The sequence below is a fragment of the Poromitra crassiceps genome, assembly GCF_964638095.1.
Source record: "Poromitra crassiceps genome assembly, chromosome: 10".
In the NCBI taxonomy this organism is placed as follows: domain Eukaryota; kingdom Metazoa; phylum Chordata; class Actinopteri; order Beryciformes; family Melamphaidae; genus Poromitra; species Poromitra crassiceps.
The window spans coordinates 15,324,458-15,341,957 of NC_139631.1; the positions used below are offsets into that span (position 1 = coordinate 15,324,458).

A 17,500-nucleotide genomic window follows, 5' to 3' on the forward strand; every position below is an offset into this window, starting at 1 on the left:
TCTGTCTCTCTGCAGCATCATGGCCGCCTCCTCCCCCTCCGTCCTCCTCCTCCTCCTCCTCATTTCCTCACTGGCTCTGGGATCTGCATTTCTCCTGGACCGTGACGACACGACATCATCAGGTACAGGTCACTGACTGCTCTCTCTATTATTCTGTGTGTCGGGGACGAAGAGCAGCGGAAACAATGCGATGTGAGTTTGTGACAATCAGGCCTGATGATGTGCTGATTCTCTGTTGTATCACTCTGCTTCACATGGCGTATCAATCTGTCCACACGCAGGCCGCTCATCGATCAAATATTAACGAATGCGATTGCCGTTTTGCGCGCAACATGCTGTTGACACGCGTTATCAAGTCTTATGTCAGAGTCAGACACTAGTTGCAGAGAATGTTTGCTCAGGCGCGTGTGGAAAGCTTGACCGTTGAGCAAACGCCACCCTTTGCTGGTGGGGCTTGTTTAACAGGCTAGTGATCAATAGACGAGGGTAAATATATACGGCCGGGGCTTTTCTCTGTCAAAGTCCACGGTCACGGGGATGTTCAGCCAGCTAAACCAGCTGTCACTGAGCCATTTGAAATAATTAGGTGAAAGAATGCTGCGGGTTGAGAAAGAAAGACTGATTCTGGTTATTTTTTAAATATAATTTAACACCCCGACCTCTGCAGCAATCTAGGAGGCCACGATTAAGGAATGCCAAAATCAACCATGTTGTCTTTGGCCACATGGTTTTCACAGCGTGACGCTCACACAGTTTGTCCAGTTGCTGCTGCTGCACAACACACTCATGAGACTGGGCTGAGAGTAAGAGCCTTGTGATGAAGTATCATCTGCTTCCATGGACTTGAGCCATTGCAACTGGAACTGGGTGAAAGTGTGCAGTCCTGCAGCCTTGGCCCGGGCCTGTTTATTTATATGGTAGAATAGTGCATGATAATAAATAAAAAAAATCAAGATACAGGAACTCCCAAGAATGGATTGCAACTGCTGCAAAACAGTTTTCTCTCATTAAAAAAAGAAGGTTTGAGGAAGGTTTGAGCTTGATTCTTGGGCACTGCTGTCTCCCCAGGCTTGGTGTTCTTTCTCTGCAGTTTGTACAAGCAACCGATTCCTATGAGAGCCTTTACAGTAGTAAGGGCCTGATGATTTAGGCTGCGGGGAGTTACGTGGGTCGTATGTGAATTGAGATATGCGCATTTGAGCTGTTTCTATTCAGGCTATGCACACTCTGAGGGTTTGAGACATGCCTTTGCTTGCACACAGGCTTATTCAACAGGTTGCTTTATTTGTCTTTCAAACTGGTATGGTGGAAAATCAGCCCATCGATTTTCTACTTCTCATGTCCTTAAGTTGAGTCATTGCCTTTAAATATCTGATGCACCTCTAATTCACTTTTGGTACAGTCAGCAAGGATGACGTACAAAGACTGAATTAGCTAAATGTTCTTGGGACATAAATTGGATAAACTAATTTAACTCTAATTTGCTTTACAAAAACTTAAATGATTAAAGTTATTCTGCATTGGTGCCTAGAAGAAATTGCTGAATTCTTTTGATATAAAAAAAAAAATTATAACAAAAGATGAGTTTCTTAATAGCTACTAGGCGTTCATGGCTGTGGAATTTTAGTAGAAATCGACTAGTCCCAAAAGGTAGTTGACTAGTCGAATATGTATATAGATATACTGTATCATATTTTTTCACCCAATAAAAAGGATCAATTCTCATCAGAAAGGTCTCAAAAACAGCCAGTAAAGGGTTAACTAATGTAGGTGGGACCAACCTGGGGGTATGTGAATAAATAACCTCAGCAACTTGTCTAGGCTGGAGATACTGCACTAACAAAACATAGATGGGAGTCTTTCCCTCTCTGAATATAATACATTCTGTTTATTTAACACATTGACTGCCAGACGTTTTTTTTTGCTGTAGATAGCTTCTGCCAAGCCGTTTTTTGAGGATTATGGCTCATTTTATAAGAGCCGAGGATTCGTTTCAGCTTGGAGTTTGTGAACATACAATATCTCAAAAGTACTAATAGAATGTGTACTTTCTCTGTCTAAAAGAGTTAGTTTGTAGAGTTAGTAGTTATGTAAGCATTAGCAGTTGAATACAGCATGGTTTTAGCGTGAAAAAGAATATTCAGAGATAAACGGCTTTTTGTGAAATTGGATGGAACTGTCACTTTAACCATTCATTTTTGGCTCTCTCTCTCTCTCTCTCCCTCCCCCTCTCGCTCTCTCTCTCTCTCTCCCTCCCTCTCGCTCTCCCTCCCTCTCTCTCTCTCTCTCTCTCTCTCTCTCTCTCTCTCTCTCTCCTCCCTCTCGAGTTGCTTCAACTCCGCCCTCCGTGGGCGGACAAGCTTGTCACCAGTCAGTGCTTTGCTGCTCTCCTGTGCCTGTCTGCACAGCCGCTGTTTGAGGAAGTCGGGATGGACTCACTCGTTTGGAGTTTTGGTTGAGAGAAGCTTTTGCGATTCTGGTCATATTTATGCTGCGTGTTTCAAAGTGTGTTCGTCCACCTGTAATCTATCACCCGATCATAGTAGATCGGCTGAATCTATTATGTAAATTTGCAATCCCGCATCGCCAGCAATCAGCGCGAAAAGGAGAATGGCTGGGCTGAGAATGGCTTGACAAGTTAAAAAAATGCTTTCCTTCCTCTAGCAAGGAGAGCACTGTTGCCACTTAGTGGGTCGGTGGAATGGGTTGTAAACGTTCGGTGGCTCCAATAATTATATAAGAGATGTAAAAGGCTTAGATGCACAACCCACCGTCAAAAAAAAAAAATCGATGCCAAAAACGTGTAAACACGTTGTTGGCAGGGAACAGCTGGATTCTGAAAACGTGTTCATACGTTGTTGGCAGTGAATGAGTTAACATGGCATCATGTAGAAACTTATTGTTCAAACAAATCTATGTTCAATCTATTTATTTATTCCTAAAACCACAGATGAACGATTAGTCGTGGTTTTGATAGTCGACTAGTCTGAAACCCGTAATGGCAACTGCTTTCTGCTCAACTCACCGACAAGCCACACAATTGCTTGTTGCATTGAAACAAGCCACTCTCCATCTGCGTTGCTTGTCGCATTGCCACTTTGTGGAAACACTTATAATTGGGTCATGTCTCCATGATATGCCAAATCAATTCTAATTGAAGAAATGTTGTATTTTTCTCTTGTTATGAATTTGTTGTTTTGCACTAGGTAGCAGCATCTTGATGCTCACATGCACACAAATGATAATAACATAATGGAATCCGTCCTTGAGCGTGCATCCTTGCCCATCAGTGTATAGCCAATATATTCATGGGTGCATCTGCTCAATGCTCATAGCCATTAAGAAAGGACAGGTCAGTCAGGCTGTCATGCACCTTTCTTTCTTGATGATCCCTTGAACAAGAGTCCATAAATGCCAGGACGCAGCTGCTTTGTGTGCTCGTGTGGAGAGTCATCAAATAGCTTTAAATAACTTTGCAATTATTCATAGTGCAATTACAGTAACAGCATTGCACAGTCCCATTAGTTTCCTTCATGTATTATGACTCAGTTCATAGTGTACAGATGTCTTGTTTTGAGAGTTTGGCCTTAGGAAAAAGAGTGTACGTACAAATGCAGTGAAGTCAGGAGAAACTACTTATCATAATGTGAAGGTGGACATGCCTTGATTTACATATTCATCATCACGAGGCTGTGCTTCTCTACACGCAAGTTCAGGTTTGCTTCAGGTGGAACATATTTTAGAATGGACATTATCAGGGGGTACGGTGGTGCAGTGGTAAGCACTGTCGCCTCACAGCTCGAAGGTCCTGGCTTCGATTCCCACCTGGGACGCTGTTAACGCTGAAGGAATGCGTGCCCGTCCGCATGTCCTCGAGTGCCCACCGCCCGGGTGGGGTCGTCAAAAGGGCCTTTCTGTGTGGAGTTTGCATGTTCTCCCCGTGCCTCCCGGGGGTTTCCTTCATATAGGAACCCCCTTCACCAAAAACATGCACTATCCTGTTTGCTAATGTGGTTCCTCCTCTGGTCGTTAAGGGCGCCTGTTCGGAGGGAGGGGAACTGGTTGGAATAGCGTGAACCTCCCACGTGCTATGTCCTACCGGTGAAGCTTCCCCTGTCAGGTGAAAAGAAGCGGCTGGCTAACTGCCCATGTCTCGGAGGAAGCATGGAGCCAGTTTTGGCTCTCCCCAGATCGGCAGAGGGTGGAGTAGCAACCAGGATAAATAAATTAAATTAGCACTAATGGGGGATAAAAATGGGATAAAAAAATCGGGGGGAAAAAAGAAATATATAAAAAAAAAAGAAAAAAAAAGAATGGACATTATCATTGGAGTTGATTGCTTTATTTTTATTTCTGTTTTTATATCTGTGTGTGTGTGTGTGTGTGTGTGTGTGTGTGTGTGTGTGTGTGTGTGTGTGCGTGTGTGCGTGTGTGCGTTCATGCCGCATGTGTCTGCATGAGTATTGTGTTGACAAGTATTGTCAGATGCAGTGACCAGTGCACATGAGGCTAAACCCCTGCCTGCTTGTGGATTTGGCCAAGTATTAGCTGAGTTGGGGTTTTTGAGGAAAATAAATGTGCTGATCTGGCACTAGTGTGCGAGAACATTGATTCAATCAACATGCGCTGTTGTGTACATGTTTATTTATTCTGCTGCACACTTTTGATGGTTGAATGAAAGCAGTCTGGCTCGTCCCTGCTTGGAGATCGCTGCCTGGTGCACGTCCCACACAGCCAGTGAAGTGAGCCACTCAACTTTCATTTGCACTGTTGTCAAGGAAACGGTGATTTTGTTATCATAATTGTTTTGACCTTATTGGAAGTACAGATTTTGGCTGTGGATCGACAGCTCTCCCCTCCTGTGTGAGCGCCCGCTGCACCGCAGGCCAAACTGTTATTGGGCTAAATACAAGCGCTCCCATTAGGATTAAGCTGTCAGGGTTATAGGCAGCTGTTGGCATTCTGATAAGGAATTAATGAGTGCAATAGGTCCTTGGCTCAGTAGGCTGTGAGAAATCCTCGGTAATTGCCCTCGCTTTCGGCCACCGATTTGCAAAAGGAAGCTTGTGTTGGCGAGAGGAGGCACATGGGGTAAAGGTACGCCGTTTTGTTGGTTTAAGAATCAGAGTCAAGAGGTGATTAGTTTTCTGATAAGCTACTATCATAGACAAGTGGCAACATGTGGAAACGCGAGCTTGTCAGTTCCATGAGTTACATGTTGTGATGTCCTCTCTTATATCAAACAAGACCCACCAGTTATGTCAGTACACTAATATTATCAGCCACATTGATTTCACTGGTGATCTACCTATACTGTTCTCACACAAAACCATTGATGTTCAGCACAGTCAGGATGTTGTGTTGTGATCAGATTGACAGTAAAAGCAGAACATAATGTCCTCACTCACACATACACTTTACTGGAAATGAACTGGTAAAACAACACAGAGTGTTGAGCTCAGTGTCACTGTCTTTGCCCTCAGGCTTTTTAACCCTACCTGACTTTGAATTTGTCCAAGAGTGGCAGTAAATAGCTTTATCTCTGTGGGTTTTGATAAGCGCCCAGACAACAGCTAAGGTTAAACAATCAAACCTTCAGACTGCTGCAGCTCCTTCCACTGTTTGATTGGTTTCCAACACGGCTTGTGGTCGGCCTGGTCTTCCTCAACAACCGTTTTTACATCTATAAACAGAAAGCAGACACTAGCATGAGCAAACACACACAGCCCGCACCTTTCTCAGGCTCCCCGCTGTATAGCCACCGACCCTGTCACCTGCTCTCCCCACACCGACCCTCTGTCACCTGCTCTCCTCACACCTACCCTCTGTCACCTGCTCTCCCCACACCGACCCTGTCACCTGCTCTCCTCACACCGACCCTCTGTCACCTGCTCTCCTCACACCGACCCTCTGTCACCTGCTCTCCCCACACCGACCCTGTCACCTGCTCTCCTCACACCGACCCTCTGTCACCTGCTCTCCTCACACCGACCCTCTGTCACCTGCTCTCCTCACACCGACCCTCTGTCACCTGCTCTCCCCACACCGACCCTGTCACGTGCTCTCCTCACACCGACCCTGTTACCTGCTCTCCCCACACCGACCCTCTGTCACCTGCTCTCCCCACACCGACCCTGTCACCTGCTCTCCCCACACCGACCCTGTCACCTGCTCTCCCCACACCGACCCTGTCACCTGCTCTCCCCACACCGACCCTGTCACCTGCTCTCCCCACACCGACCCTGTCACCTGCTCTCCTCACACCGACCCTGTTACCTGCTCTCCCCACACCGACCCTCTGTCACCTGCTCTCCCCACACCGACCCTGTCACCTGCTCTCCCCACACCGACTCTGTCACCTGCTCTCCTCACACCGACCCTGTCACCTGCTCTCCCCACACCGACTCTGTCACCTGCTCTCCCCACACCGACCCTGTCACCTGCTCTCCCCACACCGACCCTCTGTCACCTGCTCTCCCCACACCGACCCTGTTACCTGCTCTCCCCACACCGACCCTGTTACCTGCTCTCCCCACACCGACCCTCTGTCACCTGCTCTCCCCACACCGACCCTGTCACCTGCTCTCCCCACACCGACTCTGTCACCTGCTCTCCCCACACCGACCCTGTCACCTGCTCTCCCCACACCGACCCTGTCACCTGCTCTCCCCACACCGACTCTGTCACCTGCTCTCCTCACACCGACCCTGTCACCTGCTCTCCCCACTTGGGTTTGTATTTGAACCGGTCCATATTTGACCTTTCACCCACCACTCTGGCTCAGTCACATACAGGATGTTGCAGAAATGATCCCGTCGTGTGGAGTAGTTGAGTAACCCTTAAACACTGTGCTTTTGGGGTTGTTTTCAGAATATCTTTGGCAGTTGCTCCTGGGTGAACTTAAAGAGCGTTCCAGGATGTTTTTTCCCTCTTTTTTTTCTCTGGATAGCAAGCCACTTAACAAGCATACTGTAGATGAGATGTTTGGAGATGCGTCTCTATAATTAAAGGTTTACCAGAGTTATTATAGTCTACATCAGTCATTTGTCTTTCTCTATCTCTGTCTCTCTCTCTCTCACGCACACGCACACGCACACACACACACACACACACACACACACACACACACACACACACACACTCCTCTCTCTACCGCACTGGCTGGTCTCTTGGGTGTGTGTCTGTCTGTGTCTCAGGACACCCTTCAGGCTCATTGATCGTGTTGAGTGAGGCTGATCTGTGTGCTTGTTCTCCGGCCACAGAGGTGGTAACCAGTGGTAACCACGGTCCACACAGAGGTCTGGTCTGCCTGGGCCGCGCACACAATCTACAATTACATCTCCTTCAAGCAGAAGCAGTGGGCGTGTTTCCTCTGAGCAGCACAGTTGGGCCAAGTGTGGGATACACTGTCTGAGGTTAGACACAAAGTTAGGAACTTAGAAAGCAAGTGAGAGGCTTTTCCGGCTAGTGCAGCGGTAGATTCCCTGCCTGACGCCTACCAATACGAGGGTCGCGGGTTCGAGCCCCCGTGTTACCTCCGGCTTGGTCGGGCGTCCTATACAGGCACAATTGGCCGTGTCTGCGGGTGTCACTGTAGTAGTGTCTCCTCTGGTCGGTCAGGGCGCATGTATGGGAGGGAGGGAGGGAGGGAGGGAGGGAGGGGGACTTGGGGGGATAGCGTGATCCTCCCACGTGCTACGTCCTGCCGGTGAAACTGTCAGGTGAAAAGAAGCGGCTGGTGACTGACTGACTCCCCACATCAGCAGAGGAGGTGGAGCAGCCACCGGGACAGCAGAGGGAATTGCCCAAGTACAATGGTGGAGAGAACGGGGGAGGAAATCAGAGGAAAAAAGCAAAGCAAGCAAGGGAGCTATGGAAAGTGTAGATGATGGGAGCTGGGAGGGAGATGGTGGGACGATGGAGGAAGGCTCCTGATGGAAAGGGACTTAGAGGAACCTGGAGTTGATCAGGATGGAAAGCTTTGTAGACAGCCGGGTGGATCGAGGTGCGCTGCAGTTATGGGAGAGAGTTAAAGGAACACGTCTGGTCTTAGGCCCATGTTACATAAGAAGTGCTGTACAGCGTTGTGTTGATTTAACCCAGACGAGTGTAGATTGTAACTTGTAAACAGCTGCTGGGCCCACGGCTCACAGAGAGATCTAACACCTGGGTGTGAGGCTGGACTCAACGTATCGCCTCGTCCTGTGTGAAAGCCTCTGACTCAGTGTTGCTCAGTGTAGAGAAATAGGTCAAATCAAAGAATGAGACAGAGATTCTCTATGTGAGCATATTGTATGTATGTGTGCGTGTGCGTGTGTATGTGTGCGCGTGTGTGTGTGTGTGCGCGTGTGTGTGTGTGTGCGTGTGTGTGTGTGCGTGCGTGCGTGCGTGCGTGTGTGCATGTGTATGTGTGCGTGTGTGCGTGTGCGTGTGCGTGTGTGTGTGTGCGCGTGTGTGTATGTGTGCGCGTGTGTGTGTGTGTGCGTGTGTGTGTGTGTGTGCGTACGTGCGTGCGTGCGTGTGTGCATGTGTATGTGTGTGTGTGTGTGTGCGTGTGTGTGTGTGTGTGTGCGTGCGTGCGTGTGGGGGGTGGTGGGGGTAAGTCCGGTGTCCATTCCTGTAACCCAACGCCCCCCCTCGCCCCTCTACTCATCTATATTTACTCTCACTTGGACTTAATGTGACATAACTAAGCCGGTCCTGCAGGCTGTGATAGCAGGAGAAGAGATCAGCATCATTAATTGAGGCCAGTAAATGAGTGTGAGCAGCCTAAAGCTGACTGGGTCAGCGCCGGTGAGGCTGTGTCTGTACTGTAGACTTCAAAGCCATGGTACTGATGGGAATAATGAGTATCAGATGGAGAGAAGCGTCGTTAGTTTGTCAACCCATGGGCTCCCGTACTGAAGAGAGGCACGGCTCAGTTGTGTGCAGCCGGGGTGAAACGCAGCACTTGTTCAAGGAGTGGAAGGGCAAGGGCAAGTAGTGGGGTAAGGGCAAGAAGTGGGACAAGGGCAAGTAGTGGGGTAAGGGCAAGAAGTGGGACAAGGGCAAGTAGTGGGGTAAGGGCAAGAAGTGGGACAAGGGCAAGTAGTGGGACAAGGGCAAGTAGTGGGACAAGGGCAAGAAGTGGGACAAGGGCAAGGAGTGGGACAAGGGCAAGGAGTGGGACAAGGGCAAGTAGTGGGACAAGGGCAAGAAGTGGGACAAGGGCAAGGAGTGGAAGGGCAAGGGCAAGGAGTGGGACAAGGGCACTTTTCATCATTCCTATGCCCGGCTTTGTATTTGGGGGAGGGGGGGGGGGGCAGTGTGTGTTTGCCATTGACAGTAAGTGTTTGCACATGTGTGTTAAACTCTAAACTGAGTGAGCATGTCAGCTGTTATTTACATCACCTGTTTACATTGCCTTGTTGTTTGTGTCTTGTTGCGGTATCTCACCTTCCTCCCCCTCTCCTTCAGCCCACTTGTTACCTTCTCTCTCTTGACCTTCTCTCTCTCTCTCTCTCTCTCTCTCTCTCTCACTCAACGCCATCAGAGAGAATGTCACATGGCCCCCTGACTCAAGGTTTGACCTCTGCTACCAAGACCAGGATGAACCTCTTCATTTCCCTCTTTCCCCAAATTAAAAGAGTGTGCCACAGCAAGGCTCCAGGGTCCAACTAAAGCCCAAAGCTCAGAACAACAATATGGAAAGAATTGTGAAATAAAGGAAATGGCTGTGCGAATTTTCCACATTTTGTGCCCCCCAACCCCCCTCTCCCCGGTCCTTACTCTCTCCCTCTTTAGCGCCTCTCTATCTGTCTCTTCCTCACCCTGCAGGACACGTTGTGTGTGGAGGACAAATGCCACTGTCCACTCCGCTGCACACACGTGTCGGTGCGTCTGATGGTGTGTGCTGGAGAAAGTGCGTGCACACAGAGTGTATGTGTGTGTGTGTGTGTGTGTGTGTGTGTGTGTCTGTTGGTGGTGCGTCGGATGGTGTGTGCTGGAGAAAGTGCGTGCACACAGAGTGTATGTGTGTGTGTGTGTGTTGGTGGTGCGTCTGATGGTGTGTGTTGTTGAAAGTGCGTGCACACAGAGTGTGTGTGTGTGTGTGTGTTTATTGGTGGTGCGTCTGATGGTGTGTGTTGGAGAAAGTGTGTGCACACAGTGTGTGTGTGTGTGTATATTGGTGGTGCGTCTGATGGTGTGTGCTGGAGAAAGTGCGTGCACACAGAGTGTGTGTGTGTGTATTGGTAGTGCGTCTGGTGGTGTGTGTTTGAGAAAGTGCGTGCACACAGAGTGTTTGTGTGTGTGTATTGGTAGTGCGTCTGATGGTGTGTGTTGGAGAAAGTGCGTGCACACAGAGTGTATGTGTGTGTGTATTGGTGGTGCGTCTGATGGTGTGTGTTGGACAAAGTGCGTGCACACAGAGTGTATGTGTGTGTGTGTGTGTATTGGTAGTGCGTCTGATGGTGTGTGTTGGAGAAAGTGCGTGCACACAGAGTGTGTGTGTGTGTGTGTGTGTGTGTGTGTGTGTGTGTGTGTGTGTGTATTGGTGGTGTGTGCTGGAGAAAGTGCGTGCACACAGAGTGTGTGTGTGTATGTGTATTGGTGGTGCGTCTGATGGTGTGTGTTGGAGAAAGTGCATGCACACAGAGTGTATGTGTGTGTGTGTTGGTGGTGCGTCTGATGGTGTGTGTTGGAGAAAGTGTGTGCACACAGAGTGTGTATGTGTGTGTGTGTGTGTGTGGGGGGGGGGGGGGTATAAATGTGGGACTTGGCATCGGCCGAGCGACAGGCACTTTTGCTCTTAGCACAATGCCAGTATGCGCTGCCAGTAACTCCATCTGTTAAACAGAAACACACACACACATTCGCTGATGATGCAGAAGAAATGATTCGGATAATCTGGTAGTGAGATGGAAGTCAGAAGTCTGTGTTGTTGTTTTTTTCACGTTTGATTACATATCTGACTGAAAGTGTTTATGTGTGTACTCGGTGCAAAATGTACTTTTCTTGTCCACCGGCCAAATGGCTAGTAGTAGTGAATGTTACAATTCGACCAGTCCCTCAGAATATTGCCATTTTTGGGAGCTGGTGAGCGAAGCTAGTCTACCAGCCACTTGCATATTTGAGGAGCATTTGGCTGGTGAACTGGTGCTAATTTTGTACCCTGTGTGTCTCAAGAACTATAACGAGAGGTATCTTTCATTCCTGGTATTTGTTTATTTTGGTCATGAACGAGGATCCAAGGATATTCAAACGTGTTTACTGAAGCAAAGGCAGGTACAGTATAACAGAGGCACTGAGAGGCCAAAATGTGCAAACAGATGTTGAAGCAGGAACAGAGCGGCAGAGGAGGAGGTGGGCAGAGTGGAGGAGGCGCGGCCCGGCAGTTTCCAGGTGTACCGGGCCGGCTAGTAGTGAACCAGGGTCAAGGCTGTATACAGCAGGCGGGCTGGAGGCGCGGCAGGCCAGTAGACAGGTGGTGGCGGCTTGAGGAGTCTACAAGAGGAGGAGGAGGAAGAGAGGAGTCCAGAAGTTAGGCTTTGCAGAACTTGGCTTGACAGAAACTTTGTTTGGAAATAGTTCTTGAATAACACAATACTTAGATACTCGGCTTTTCTGGACTGGCTGACAGGCTAGAGGACAAGAGCTGCCAACTACATGTAGCAGTTTAACGATCTGACAATGGTTTCAGTTCCCAGCCATAGTTATGTAGCCCGCAGATTGACAGCCACGCCTCCAGCTCCTCCATGCCACGCCTCCAGCTCCTCCATGCCACGCCTCCAACTCCTCCGTGCCATGCCTCCAGCTCCTCCATGCCACGCCTCCAACTCCTCCGTGCCATGCCTCCAGCTCCTCCGTGCTACGCCCCAAGCTCCTCCATGCCAGGCCTCCAGCTCCTCCATGCCACGCCTCCAGCTCCTCCATGCCACGCCTCCAGCTCCTCCATGCCACGCCTCCAGCTCCTCCATGCCATGCCTCCAGCTCCTCCATGCCACGCCTCCAGCTCCTCCATGCCACGCCTCCAGCTCCTCCATGCGGCATCAGGTTTAGAGAGGAGAGGACGGGGCGGAAAGAATACAGCCTGGCAGCATAGCAGCTAGGGCTGTGAATCTTCACTGGCCTCACGATTCGATTCGATTACGATTCATCTGTCAACGATTCGATTCGATTCGATTAAACGATGCATCACGATGCATCGCGATGCATCTTAAATCGATGCATCACTTTTTCCGCAATACATGATTTATTTTTTCTCACTTTCTTTTTTCTCACTGTGTGGCTACTTTTAAAATAAAAGTGCATTTGGAATTGCATTGTATTATGATCCATAATTAAAATAAACAACTGCATGTACTTACATTCTATTTTATTTGATTAGATTTTTTTTTTTTTTTTTTTTTTTTTTTTTTTAATAATCGATTTTTGATATTTGTTAATCGATGCAGAATCGTGCACGTCCGCATCGCGATGCATCTTATAATCGATTATTTTTGACACCCCTAATAGCAGCCATGATCCTGACAATTTGATGGTCTTCATCCATGCCTTTGGCCTTCATCATGGCTGTCAATGCTGTGAGATGTTCCATCAGAAAAGTTCAGATTTCAGCAGTGATCGGATGTGTCCGTCCCATACATTATAAACGGTGTGTTATTATCTCAGTTATGATCAGACATTAATAATGTCTGATCATAACTGAGATAATAACAATGTCACATTATGCTATCCTTGATAGGCTTGTATGTAAACAAATCTCTCGCTATTGTTTCTCTCGAACACACACACTTACACACACGCGCGTGTGCGGCCGCGCACACACACACACACACACACACACACACACACATACACACACACACACACACACACACACACACACACACACACACACACACACACACACACACAGTGAACAGAGGAACCTGTTGTCCCCAATGTCCTCACTCAGACACACAGCTCCTTTTCTTCTGTCAACTGATTGTCAAGAGCACAAACCCAATTACACGCCACTCAAGGCAGACTTACCACCGCAAGTCTGTGTGTGTGTGTGTGTGTGTGTGTGTGTGTGTGTGTGTGTGTGTGTGACACTGTGTGTGTATTTGTGCATGTGTGTGCAAGTGCTTTCTCCACAGACAAGGGCAATCAAATCAATTTATCTGCTAATAACATGACAGAGAAACACAACACTCGTCTGTGTTGTGAGTGTGTGTGTGTGTGTGTGTGTGCGCGCATGTGTGTGTGTGTGTGTGTGTGTGTGTGTGTGTGTCTATAAAAACACCCACCTGTCCTCTATACACACACACACCTACAGCCCCAAGAAACCGAGTGATAGATCTAGTTGTATTTTTCTGCCAGTGTCAGAGGTTCGACTGTGAGCAGATTTCTTTCAGATTTATCTGTCACTAAGTAGGAAAAGATATGGCGTGCCTACTGTTTCATGGATGATTTACTATCATAACAAGGCTATAATAATAAGCCCATCATGATTTATGGACTATAAAATGTCACAGTGCCCCATCAAGAGAAAAAAGATTGAATCGGTAACATGACTGATCATCTGAACCTGCTGAAAATGCTATATCTCCTATTTTTCTGATACGTAATAAATATAGATGATTTCAATCTCCAAAGTGTTTGTGTTTTGTAGGGAAAAGTCTGTTAATTTGGCTAATAATAACATACAATTATGAATTATAATTCTCTCTCTTTCGCTGTCAGTCACTCATCCTCCTCTCCCCTCTCCTTTTAGCAGCCCTTTTACGCGTTACTAACCTCGGAGCCGACTTACAGTCTGCAAATGAGCTGGAAAAAGTGGCCATTGACGGCGTCAGCCCCGTATCGCTCTCGCTGTTCACGACAATTAGTCAAGCGTCAATTCACAATATAAAGGCTGATTGCTCCTTTCTCACTGCCTTTTCAACGCTGTTCAGCAGCCGGCACAATGGCTGCATGGGGGAAAGTGCTTTATTTAGACATTTTAATGGATTTGAAAGCTTAATGGCTAAAGCTGATGTCTAGGCAGATAGGCACAAGCCGTTTCCTAGCTACTCTGTATGGACTGATCAAGACAGGAAGCCAACCTAAGAGCTGTTTTTCAGTTTCAGGAGCACACACAGTCCTCAAAGACAGGCAAGTGCAGGGACAGCCAGAGACAAGTACACACGCACAGTCGCACGCACGCACGCACACACACACACACACACACACACACACACACACACACACACACACACACACACACACACACACACACACATTCGATAACATCGAATATTGATGTTGACGTGAGGTTACTAGGAGGTGAACAGCAGCAGTCCTTTATTCATACTACTAATCATAATATGTAGGCTAATGTATACCTGCTCAAACATAAAACACAAATATATTTTTCTATATATTTTCTTTTTGAACATATAATACCTGGGCAGCCATTATATACCTGGGCGGCCTGCCCAGGTAAAGTCTATGTGGTTATGTATGTGCTAGTAAGTATAAGTATGTAGAGAGTTGGAGGGCCTGCGACCAAACTGCCTTTGCAAAACGAGCAATAATACATGAGACATGATGCTGTCAGGACATTGCCTGCTGGCTGGGGAACCGGTTGCAACTTGAATAACTGCTTCTTCTTCTTTTGCCACATAGAAAGTCCTGTAATAAGCCTTTTACTTACAGCATAAATGCAGAATGAGATGTGCAATCCTGATACATTTGATAATAAAGACGTTGATCACGGTACAATACGTTGATGGGATGGTGCGTTACATTTACTTGTTTGTTCCCAAAAAGTTATAATCAAGACAAAAAAGGAGCTTCTTGGAAATTGGGAGCAAAGATTTAATCAATTGAGAGAGGTTGAAACGCGTTACGTTTTTCTGCCCGTTTATTCATTTGAAGATGTACATTGTTTGTAAACTGTTTTCAACATGTACTTTATACTTCGTGATTAAATCTTTGCTCCTTTTTTGTCTTGATTATTCTATGTTTGGCCTGCTGAGCATTCTTGTGCCGCTTTTTAGATTTTTCCTTTTCCCCCCCCAAAAAATTATAAATGATAAAGCCAAATCTGCCATGCTGACAATTTGTTACTATACATGACCGGAGTTTGTTATGTGACCATCATCCGTAAACTAAAGGGTGACACATTGGCGATGGCGAGCAGAAGGAATTGCGACATTGATGTAACTTATCTCCTACACAAGTCTCTCCGGCGCTGGCCTCCTGTCCCCTGGTCACACTTTCTCCACAGAGATGAGAAAGCTCATGAGAGATGAGATCCGATGAGAACAGAAACAGCTTGGGGTAATAATACATCACGATGCAAAATGCTGTAAGAACAATAACACTGCTTTGTCTTTGCCTGGCTCCAGACCCAGGCTTTTAAGGGGATTGGGAGTGTCATGAAATTCCAGTGGGCGGGTTTTTCTTCCCAAAACTGAGAGGAGACCTCCAAGCAAGTTTTGAAAGGCAGAAATCACAGCACCTGGCAAAGTATTTGATGAGTCATCATCAGTGTTGATCAACCAGCCACAACACAGCTGTAGGCCTACAGCAGGGGTCTCTCAAACTCAAATGACCTGGGGGCCGCTGAGTGTCCAGTCTTGTCACAAGGGGGCCACTTCATGTATTTAAAAAAAAAAGAGAGAAAAATGCAACCGTTCGAATTCTCAACATTAACAATTTATTCATTTATTTGAGGGACAATCTATTTTTTACATTAACAATTTATTTGTTTATTTGAGGGACTTTGTTTTCTTTGTCACTGTCACTTGACAGCTCAGTAATCCGCTCTGCCACTGTGTTGGCTGAAAGGCTGATGTTGCTTAAGTGACTTTTTTTTCTGGACAGACGATATAACATATAACAGAAGTGGAGTATTGGCCAGAATGACATGAACATTTGGAAACTTATTCAGCGGGTATCTTGCATGTTGCGTTCAGGTGCATTGTAAAAAAACATAAAAAAAAATATATATATATATATATATTTTTTTTTGCAATTCCATCGCGGGCCACACAGGGGGTGCCGGCGGGCCGCATGTGGCCCGCGGGCCGTGAGTTTGAGACCCCTGGCCTACAGTATGTCAGAGACAAGACCTATCTCACATCATAACAACCAAACCAGGAAGTAGTACATATGCAGCGTGAGAGAGAGAGAGAGAGAGAGAGAGAGAGAGAGAGAGAGAGAGAGAGAGAGAGAGAGAGAGAGAGAGAGAGAGAGAGAGAGAGAGAGAGAGAGAGAGAGAGAGAGAGAGAGAGAGAGAGAGAGAGAGGCTGAGAATGAGCTGAGAATGTGAGTGTCTCCAGGTGTTTCTGCATAACCTTGCACCTCTGACACACTTTAGTTTCGGCGGGCGGCAGTCTGAGCCATCCAGAGTCACGTTGAAAAATGCAAACAACTCTGACAAAAAGAAGTGCCTGTGGCCCCCTGGCCTTTTAACCCGCGTTCTTTATGGAGACATCTTGCTTTATGCCTGTCTGCTTTCTAGTCTTCTCCGCCCAGACCAGACCGACTGTGGTGAGATGACATTTAGAGAAAATAAATATGTTTCTATCTTTCAGTGTGGGGAACTTCCCAGCAGGCAGCTGCCACGGAGCAACACTTACACGTACAATGAACACAACGAAGACGGCAAATGAGAAGTGAAATGAATAACATAGTAAGGAACAAACAAAAATCAATGAAGAATCTCGGTTGGTTGAAATTGCATCAACACTTCCTCAAGCTTGTGCCTGTGCTTGAGGCAATATTGGTGGATAATTGAATGACTATTATCAAGAGATGTATGATAGTTTAAAGAGACACGTTTGCCAAGGCTTAATGATTTCTACTAAAGGTGTGATATCATTTTATTGCTTAATTGTTTCTCAGAGGGGTAGTGTACGCTGTTCTGCTACAGTTTCACATTCCCGTTGGCATTCCCATGGCTGCGGAAAGCTCTTTGATGGAGGCAGCTGGAATGTGTTGGATGGGGGAGGGAGGGAGGGAGGGAGAGTTGGAATAGCAAAGCTCTGGGAAGAACGGCCGTGTGCAGGAGATGAAGGCAGGGGAGGTGGGAGAGAGAGAGAGAGAGAGAGAGGCACGGCTGCGTAGGAATGCAATGAAATATGAGGTTGCATTGGCATGGCATAGAAAGCGAGTGGTGGAAGTATAGTGATTTACAGTGTATTCTGAGTGAATCACTGAATGATAAATATGTGTGCGTTGTGCGTCGCGCGCTGCAGAGCGGCGCTTGTGGAAGACAGACCGCGGTGTGCGGCCACTGAGCTATATTAAATAGTGCGGCGCGTAATGCATGGTGGGGCGAGGTTGGCAGTTTTTGTTGGCGGTGTCTGTGTGTGTGTGTGTGTGTGTGTGTGTGTGTGTGTGTGTGTAGGTTATTATAGGTATGTCCACGTTTCCATTCAATGTTTAAAAAGTTGCTGTCCTGTCTGGCTGTTTCTGTCATTTACTGAGTATTGCTTTGGTTTATCTGTAGGTCTCTCTTGCATATCTCTCTTGTACCTGGTGTGTG

General features: G+C 47.2%; 1 protein-coding gene across 1 annotated transcript in view; it reads left to right on the forward strand.

The window, feature by feature from the left end:
• Nucleotides 1-19: 19 nt before the first annotated feature.
• The window catches only part of ghra (growth hormone receptor a), a gene marked incomplete at both ends in the record, with an annotated part of 28,497 nt that continues 11,016 nt past the window's right edge, over nt 20-17,500 (forward strand). Inside the window, one exon of the mRNA XM_083644253.1 lies at nt 20-122. Within this exon, the coding sequence (XP_083500379.1) occupies nt 20-122 (103 nt within the window). The remainder of the gene's footprint in view (nt 123-17,500) is intronic.